This window comes from Piliocolobus tephrosceles, chromosome X, assembly GCF_002776525.5.
Source record: "Piliocolobus tephrosceles isolate RC106 chromosome X, ASM277652v3, whole genome shotgun sequence".
Taxonomy (NCBI): domain Eukaryota; kingdom Metazoa; phylum Chordata; class Mammalia; order Primates; family Cercopithecidae; genus Piliocolobus; species Piliocolobus tephrosceles.
The window spans coordinates 41,368,812-41,378,622 of NC_045455.1; the positions used below are offsets into that span (position 1 = coordinate 41,368,812).

Below are 9,811 nucleotides of genomic sequence, written 5' to 3' on the forward strand. Positions count from 1 at the left end.
GCTACATCAGAAAAGAAATTAAAATTGAGGATATATTTTACATCCAGCTAAACTAATTGTCAGATATAGAGGCCACAGAAATATGGTTGTAAATATCATTCATGTTCCCATAAACCTCTATGGAGAAAGCTATTAGGAAATTATCTTCCAACAACCAAAAGTGCAAGAGAACCATCAACTTAAGGACTTTTGATAAGCATTAAAAATGTTTACATGTAAAACTTAAATTAATGATAGTCATAAATGAGACAGTATAATATATAGTAGCTGTATACTCTGACAATGTAGATATAGGACAATTATCAAAAATGATGGGAGAAAGCAAATAAGTATAAAAAGAGTACTAGACATAAGTGGGCATTACTTTAAATCATATGTCTTAAGACAGGGAAAGGAAAAGATAAAATTAATAGCTAATAGCAATATTGCTTATCATAGGAAACCAATATGCAATAAACAAAAAAGGAAAAGGGCATTGAAAAAACAAATAGGGCTCTAATATAATAATACTGATATAAAATTACCCATTAGAATAAAAATATAGACTTTCTTAAATGCTAAAATATCTAAAAGAGAGAATGAGAATAAAAGACCATTTATGACAAACTATTCATATAAAAATTTGTACAAATATTAAAGTAACATTAAAAGTATTATTAAATAGATGAAATATATAAACACACGTACATAATCTGAAATTCTCCTTTTATTTATAAGATATATATACATATATATATTTATTTTATATATAGTTTAAGTAAAAGCAAATTTGTAGATTGGCCGACAAAAAATATCACAGAACTTAAAGTGATTCAGAAGAATGTTTTTATTTTTATTTTAAGGATTGAAGAAAACGTACTGGACAAATGAGGATAAAAGACAGCAGGGTTACAATCTTGATATCTGAGAAGATAGAATTTAGAACAAAACAAATGCACTGAAAGAAACAAAGGTTACTATTGGATGTCAAAGACTACGATTCAAATAAATTTTATTAATACACGTACATCCAATGCCACAACAAGCGTTAATAAAGCAGAAATTATAGAAGATGCAAGGAAAAATAGAAATACAGCAAAAAAGAACTGTGAGGAGTGGAACTAAATCCTACAAAATAGTAAAACATACTGCTAAGTCTGTAGTTTTAAAAGTATGGTATTAGCGAAGATAGCCAGAGGAACAGAAGAGAAAATTTAGAATTAGGCCCATTTATATATTAATTTAGTATACAATAAAGGCAATATCTCAAATTAGTGGAAAAATATATATTTTTTAAAACGTGGTGGAAAAAATATACTTGGGTGAATTTCAAGTGAACAAGAGATTCTATTAAAGAAATGAAGCTATACAAATAATAGAAGGAAACTTGGGTGAATTTCTCTCTATGCCTAGTCTGAACAAGTATTCCATAGTTAGACCAAATCCAGAAATAATAAGGAAAAGTACATTTGCTTACATAAAATTTTTAAAAATATATATGACAAGGAAAAATAAGGAAACAACAATAATGTATTTAGGAAAATATTTGCAACTTATATCACATGCAAAGCCTCAGTATCGTACTACATAACAAGCTTCTAAACATGTAAAGAAAAGCACCAACCATCCTACAGAAAAATGAGCTAGGGAAATGAACAAATGGTTCATACTGAAAGAAATGCAACTGGCTCTAAATCATATAAAAATATTCTCAACCTCGCTCAAAAAAGAAAAAAATGTTGATTAAAACTACACTGATGCCATTTTTCACATATTATACTGGCAAATATCCACAGCTTTGACAACACATACTCTTGCAAAGGCTGTAAAGAAACTGGCACTCTCATATATTGCATGGGAATGCAAAAAGATACACAACACGTGGAGGGAAATTTGGCAATTGCTATGAAAATTGCATGTGCACTTACCTTTTGACCCAGAAATTTTACTTCTGGGAATTTATCTCAAAAATACACTGGTAATTTTCTAAAAGAGATCTGCACAAAATCATATGCACCATATAAACAGATAGTTATGACTGTTTGTAAAAGCTAAAAACTTGAAACGCATTAAATGTCCATCAACAGAGAATGATTGAATAAACTCATGTACAATCACCCAGTGGAGAATCATGTAGCTGTGAAAAAGAATTAGGAATATTTATATACTTTTATGAGGTAATGTCTACAATATATTGTTAAGTGAAAAAGAAGGTAGAGAAAAGCATGCCAGCATGTAAGCTCTTATCTAACAAAGGAAGATATACATATGTTTAGATAAGGAAAAAAAAAAAATATATATATATATATATATGTATCCTCCTTTGTTAGGTAAGGAAGATATATATGTGTTTTCCTTTGATAGGAAGGAAGATATGTGTGTGTATGTATGTGTGTGTGTGTGTGTATATATATATGAAGGAAGGAAGATATATACACACATATAGATTGTGTGTGTGTGTGTATGGGTGTGTATACATACAACCGTATGTGTGTGTGCATGCTTATAGTTATATTTAATAAAAGCAAATAATTAAAGAATAAATAAAATTCAGAAAACACTTGTTATCTTTATGGTGAAGTGGTGACAGAGGTTGAAGATAGAAGAGTTAGATTTCTGCGAATATGTTTCATTTATAATCTTTGCTAGTCTACTCATATGTATACTCAATTTCAATCTATTTAGAGTTGTTGCTTTAATGCCTTGGGAGCAGAGACTCTTTACAACATTCTGGTTGATCAGTTCTCTTTTAGGTGGTAACTTGAATAGTATGGCTGTTCCTTTATAGAACAGAATCTGAAGCTCATAAAACAGTCTGACAACTATTGAATTAGAAAAGAGAATTATCTCTCATATACTAAATCTACACAAGATTACATATTTTCATTATTACTTACATGTGGATTACAACAAAACACACATATAACTCACATTTTTAAAAAGGAAAAATTGAAGACTTTTAAGATGAAGAATAAAAGGAGGATATATGTTTATATCAAATGTCAACATACTTGTTGCTGGACATAAAATTGGCTTTAACCTTTCTACAAGTCAAACTAAAACAAGTTTCATATCTCTTAATTTCAGACAGAACACAAATAATTCAGCAAAGGATACAAAGTAATTTCTGGTATAATTTTCAGAAAAAAAGTCGGAAAATTATGAAGAAAATAGGTGACTTTATCAGTTAGAATTCCTTCACATGCAAGTCATGGAAAATCTATTCAAACCAGCTTAAGCAATAAGGCTAACCTTGAAAAAAGAGGAAGACCATTTCCAGAAGCCTAGAAAACCTCTTTTCATGCCTTCACCCAACTTGGAATACTTAGACCAATAAGTCTCTAGAAAAGAAGTTGGAGTCAACTACCCCAATATTCGTGTACTCCATGGAATAGAGATGAATACAGTAACAAAATTGACTTCCATTAAAAAATAATAATAATAAATTGGCCAGGCATGGTGGCTAAGGCCCGTAATCCCAGCACTTTGGAAGGCTGAGGCAGGTAGATCACCTGAAGACAAGAGTTCGAGACTACCTTGTCTAACAAGGTGAAACCCCCATCTCTACTAAAAATACTAAATTAGCCAGGCATGGTCACGCACATCTGCAATCTTAGCTACTCAGGAGGCTGAGGCATGAGAATCGCTTGAACCCGGGGGATAGTGGTTGCAGTGAGCCAAGATTGCACCACTGCACTCCAGCCTGGGCGACAAGAGCAAAACTCTGTCTCAAAAAATAAATAATTAATTAATTCTAAAAAAGAGGACAGAGGGATGGCAAACTCCAGTGACCATTACTATGAGTTAATGGAAAATGTCTTTATCATCAACTTTACTACAGTTACCAACTGGATTTTATGCAGCCATTTCCCACTCATCTTTGTTAGAAATCAAGGCCTCATAAGAAAGACATCTCAGCCAAGGTTAAGGAGATTCAAATATGTAGCCTTTATCCAAGTGAGATTGAACTGAGAATGCCTACATGAATTCCCTTCGACTAAAGTTTTCTAACCCAAATTAAATGGCAGACCGGTAAACTGTTGGAATTCTGTAAGATAGATTCAAGAAGTTAGGAAGCAAAATATGGGAAAGGCAGAGGGAGCCACTATACTGCAATATTCATCAAAAAAGAAAACGAAAAAGAGGACAGGCTTTTAAGCAATGTTGTAGACAATCCTGCCTGAGTAGCACTTACTAACTGCATTGATAAACACTTTTTTTAGGTACTAGCTAGCAAATTGTTTTAGGTTACCTTTATGATAAGGAATGTGGTTGCTAGTATTCTGTAAAGGTAGAGCCATTAGTATAAAAAACAGTCAAAAACAGGTAGGGCTGTCAATCAATTAAGTTTTCTCACCAAGGAGAAGACCATCTAACCTCATTATAGAACTCATTATAGAAATAGACTGTTGTAGTTCTTACAAGGAAAACCAGTTTTTACCTAAGAATGTGCTTACCAAAGACCATACACATCTACACTAGGAACAAGACAGCATGTCTTTTCCTGGCTCATTTTCAGAGGATGTGTTACCACATTAGTGCCACAGACATAAGGTAATCTCAATAACATCTTTGTGGAGAATTGAAGCTAAATATCATAACCACCAAAGTAAAGACCAGGATAGCTTGTTGGCTCAAAGTATCTACCATCTACATAGCCAAATAAATTTTCTAAATATGTGGAGTTATTAAAAGTGACCAACGCAACATTAGAAAATGTTTGTCACATAATATGCTTTTAGTTTTCTTATCCTGAGCACTACTTTCCTGACAGCAGTTAGATACTAGAATCATTTGTCTCTTAAGGCCATGCTTGTTTCATGCTGTTAAAGCTGTCATCACTTAGTAGAGGGGCCTATACATAAAGTTTATCTAAAAAAGGAATCTGATCTTTAAGGTATAATTTTAAAAAGAAGGGGGAGCAACTGAATCAACACTTGAAATTATTTTAGAATGACTGAGATTCTGTGTTAACCTCATGTAGCTTGGCCCATAGCCATTTTCCTGTCCACAGAATCAATGACAAGTGAAAAGTTAATGAAAGCTACCAAAAGACACATTGTTGAACTGTTCAAGACTGTATTCAGCTGCATATTATAGAAATCTGACAAACAATGGCTTAGACAAGTAAGGATTTTTTTTAAAAAATACTCACCTAACAAGGAATAAAACTGAAAGCCATTTAGGGCTGATGCACAAGGAGCCAGGCTACTTCTGCATTGAAGACAGAAAGGCTGTTAGACTTCTAGGTATCACATCTATGTTCAATGAAGAAGGAGGAAGATGGAGTGGTAAACATTTATACCAGTTTATTATGTGTGTGTCATGCACAACCATACTTATAAACTAAGTTACCAGAAGCCCCATTTTTCACAAAGACCTCCATTAATATGGCATTGGCCAGATCTAGAAAACATGACTTCCTTTAGCTTTAATTACTTTAAATGCAATACAATGCCTCCCTCTGTTCTGTTAATAAGAAGTGAGGGGAAAGTGAACATTGATTAGGCAATTAGGAGTATTTGCCTCTATTATCCTTAAATTCTCTGTAATATTAAAACGGGCATAGCTGTAAATTCTAGAAAAGCTGAACCTAAAACCCACTTGCTCTTCACATTATATGTTGGACTAAAAAGATATTTATTTGTTAACTCAAGAAGCATTCTTACATGCAAATTCTGACCCGATACCATATTAGATGTTAAGGACAAAAAGGGACCCCAACCCACCCCTAAGGAGCACACAGTCTGGTAAGTGAGAGCCACCTTGAAAAAAGAAAAAGGTGAAAGGGGCTATATGTATAGTGGCCAGAAGCAACAACAGAAAAAGTGATGAAGTATACCTGGGGAGATGAAAAAGGGGGAGTGTTAGGAATGACGTCATGCCTGAGTTAGTTATTGAGCAATATCTTGAAAAGAAGTATACCTCTGCTGGATAGATTGCCTGGGGTTATACAGAGTAAATTTACACAAGTTCTGGAAAAATCACCTAAAAAACCCTAGTGTATTCATAGTTCTACAGCACTCAACCAAACAATTTTCTTTCACGGCACAAACTTATGAGATAATATAAAAAAATGAAACTCTTAAGTGGAAAGGAAAACACTTGTGTAATATAGTCAATCATCAAAAGAAACTTTTTCCAAAACAAAAAAATATTCATTCCTGAACTTGTTGCTTACCATGAAAGCCCCAAAACATCTTAGATTGAGTTCTGAGCATTTAAATTAAAATGGCAACCTTATACCCCCAACCACAGCAATGCAATAGTACTGCATTAGCATATAATAGGAGATTTCCATGCTGCTAGCCTAAGGGGTAGAGTCTGCAATTCCATAGTTCATCTCTCCTAGCTATATTGCTAAATCCATCACTTCTTCTGTCTTAAAGGGTAAGAGTGTCTCTATGGAGTCTCTCACAGCATCTTTATTACTTAACATTGCCATTTTCTTGGTCCCAGATTGTTTCAGTGTCTGACCCTGATTGACAGTTCCCAGCAAAATTTTTATGGGAAGTTCTGTGCAATACGGGTATCATTGCTGGTAGGTGAATCCTTGGAATAGCTAGCTAAGTGTATCCCTTTTGTTCTCTATACAACCAGATATTCCTTATTTTGGCTGCCATTATAACTTGCACATACTATGTCAAAATGCCTTCATGATCTCTGTTACTAGAAAATGTAGTCTATTGGTCAATCAATCTAGTTGACCTTTATATATTTTTTAATATTAGGGCCTTCCCAAAAAGCAGAACTCATCTTTGAAGTTTCCAATAAAGAGATGCTAATAAAGGGACTACATACAGAAGGGGTGAGCAAGATTAAAGGAAGAATAAGAGGTAATGAGGCTTCTAGAGAGTAGCGACGGTGGGAAGACATTGCTATCCCTAAGACTGAAAGGACAAGGGAAAGAAGAGATGATCAGTGAGAAATGCAACTTGGAGGCCCTCCCAGGGCAAAACTTTAAGTGTGGAAGGACACAGCTATTGACAAAGTCATGGCACAAAGAATGGAAGGAGGGAGGGGAAGACATGCCTTAACTTTCTTCTCTTTCCTCCTCCTTCTATTGGTTCTTTCCATTGGTCAACTCCAAGGAAAAAACAACCAGGCAACCTCCAGGCACAGAGAGGAGAATGGGGGAGAATGGCTCCATTGGAAAGCTAGCAAATTCAGAATAACCAAGCAATCACTCTGTATTTTTTGTTGTTGTTGTTGAGACGCAGTCTTGCTAAGTGGCCCAGGCTGGAGTGCAGTGGCGCCATCTCGGCTCACTGCAAGCTCTGCCTCCCGGGTTCACACCATTCTCCTGCCTCAGCCTCCTCAGTAGCTGGGACTATAGGCTCCCGCCACCACACCTGGCTAATTTTGTGTGTTTCTAGTAGAGACAGGGTTTCACCGTGATAGCCAGGATAGTCTAGATCTCCTGACCTTGTAATCTCCCCGCCTCAGCCTCCCAAAGTGCTGGGATTACAGGCGTGAGCTACCTAGCCCGGCCCACTCTGTGTATTTTTTACATTGACAGCATTGGGTTTTCGATACTCCAGAAATCTCTAAATGCGAGATAATAAATGATACCTTTGCTTCTAGCTAGGATAAGATGTCCTGGAGCTTGGGCACCTCAATGCTGAGGGAATCCAGTAACATATGCTATGTTTTTTAAAGACTCATCTTTAGGGTCCTGGGTTTGAATTATGGCTCCATGGCTTATTAGCATGGTCAAGTTACTTTACTTCTGTAAACAGTTTTCTGAGTTAACAAATGGACACATTCATCAAAAAGATAAATAAATAATTTATATTAAACAATCAACACCATGACTAGCACATTGCAAGTAACTGGTGTTAGTTATTATCATTAGAAATTATAAACTTGGAACCATGTAGTGTTGAACATAATAATAATACCTACATCTTAAATTGTGAGAATTAAATCAATAAATAAATGTAAAGCACTTAGGAAAAATGTGGCCAAAACTAATATTGTTGTTATTACTTAAAATTATGTTTTAAGAATGTATTTATTGAAATTTTTAAAAGGATTACAATACATGTTATGTTTCAAAAAGTAGGAGATAAAAGAGCATGTACAATGTGGTCTCATTTTTGTGAAAATTTTATGTACCATAGTGCCCAGCAAAGAACTTCAAATTATTTTAGCAAAATAACTGCATTTAAAAGTTTCTAGTTCTTGATAAAAGAAATAGCACACCACCATGATGGAACATGATCCTGTTTTGGAAATGAAACTAGGATGACCATTTAATTTTACTCATTATGGAAAATGACCCTCATCATTGATTAGTCCACAGATCTTGAGAAGTTTCCCTTAGGGGATTCTCTGTTATAGACAGTAGTTACTGACTTTAGGAGCAGTGATGTCTGATGCTCACTTAATTATCTTCACTGGCATCAGAATTCTTTTATGATATCAAACCTGTCTTAAATCTTGGGCTCTAAACAGAGGCATTCTGTCAATATTTTTTTTTAAGTTTTTAAACTTTTTATTTGCATATTTAAAAAATTGTGCATTCCGATAATTAAAATCATTTGAACAACAACAACAAAAAAAAACAAAAACAAAAGGGGGACTCTGATTAAACTGCATTACAGCCTGCAGGACACCTTGGGCCAGCTTGGTTTTACTCTAGATTTCACTGTCGTCCCACCCCCACTTCTTCCACCCCTTCTTCCTTCACCAACATGCAAGTTCTTTCCTTCCCTGCCAGCCAGATAGACAGATGGGAGAGGCAGGCGCAGCCTTCGTTGTCAGTAGTTCTTTGAAGTGAAAGGGGCAGCACAGTCATTTAAACTTGATCCAACCTCTTTGCATCTTACAAAGTTAAACAGCTAAAAGGCGTAAAATAAGAAGGCAATGCTTGTGGAATGTACAGTGCATATTGGCGGCGCACGCCTCATTACGATTCACCTGCTTGCTTCTCCTGTTCAATCGTTTCTTTGGAAGGCAGTGGATTTTTCTCTTGCGTCTCTGTCTTCTTCAGTTTCGACTTATCGAATTTCTCGATCTCAGCCATATCGGGTTTGTCAGACATGGTTGCGGAGGAAAAGCGGAGCGAGGCGCACGAAAACGAGGGAAGTCTGGTCTGCGCAGTGGCCACCACCGAGTTCTCAATATATTAAAGAATGGAAGTAGGCCAGGCGCGGTGGCTCAAGCCTGTAATCCCAGCACTTTGGGAGGCCGAGACGGGCGGATCACGAGGTCAGGAGATCGAGCCCATACTGGCTAACACGGTGAAACCCTGTCTCTACTAAAAAAATACAAAGAAAAACTAGACGGGCGAGGTGGCGGGCGCCTGTAGTCCCAGCTACTCAGGAGGCTGAGGCAGGAGAATGGCGTAAACCCGGGAGGCGGAGCTTGCAGTGAGCTGAGATCCGGACACTGCCCTCCAGGCTGGGCCACAGAGCAAGACTCCGTCTCAAAAAAAAAAAAAAAAAAAAAAAAAGAATGGAAGTAGACTGGAGGAAGGTGGCGTAGAATTGAAAACAATGCAGAGAACCATGCGAGGTAGAGAACTATACGGCGCTCCACAATGAGAAAAGGGAAAGCCTCCTAAACTTGAAGAAATTCAGTTTTTGCCTGCTTAAAACATGTATGTTCTACACCTGAATATGTACTTTAAGTTGAGAAAAATTGAGAATTCGAGGTAAATAATTTATCACCAGTTGATTTGATACAAAAAGATTTTAGAAAGAGAAAGATTGATAGACAATAACAAAAGCACATCTAGATTAAACATCAGCATTCTGAAATGCTGATGACATTAATTTAATTTTCCAGAACAAAGTGAAGTTGAAGAAAAAAGAAATCATGACAGATG

The 9,811-nt window shown here is 35.8% G+C and overlaps 1 protein-coding gene across 1 annotated transcript; it reads right to left on the reverse strand.

The window, feature by feature from the left end:
• Positions 1–8,541: 8,541 nt before the first annotated feature.
• Positions 8,542–9,098, reverse strand: LOC111522328 (thymosin beta-4). The gene has a single exon (XM_023186314.2). The coding sequence runs from the start codon at positions 9,023–9,025 to the stop codon at positions 8,891–8,893; it is 135 nt and encodes a 44-aa protein (XP_023042082.1). The 5' UTR covers positions 9,026–9,098; the 3' UTR covers positions 8,542–8,890.
• Between the last annotated feature and the right edge of the window lie 713 nt (positions 9,099–9,811).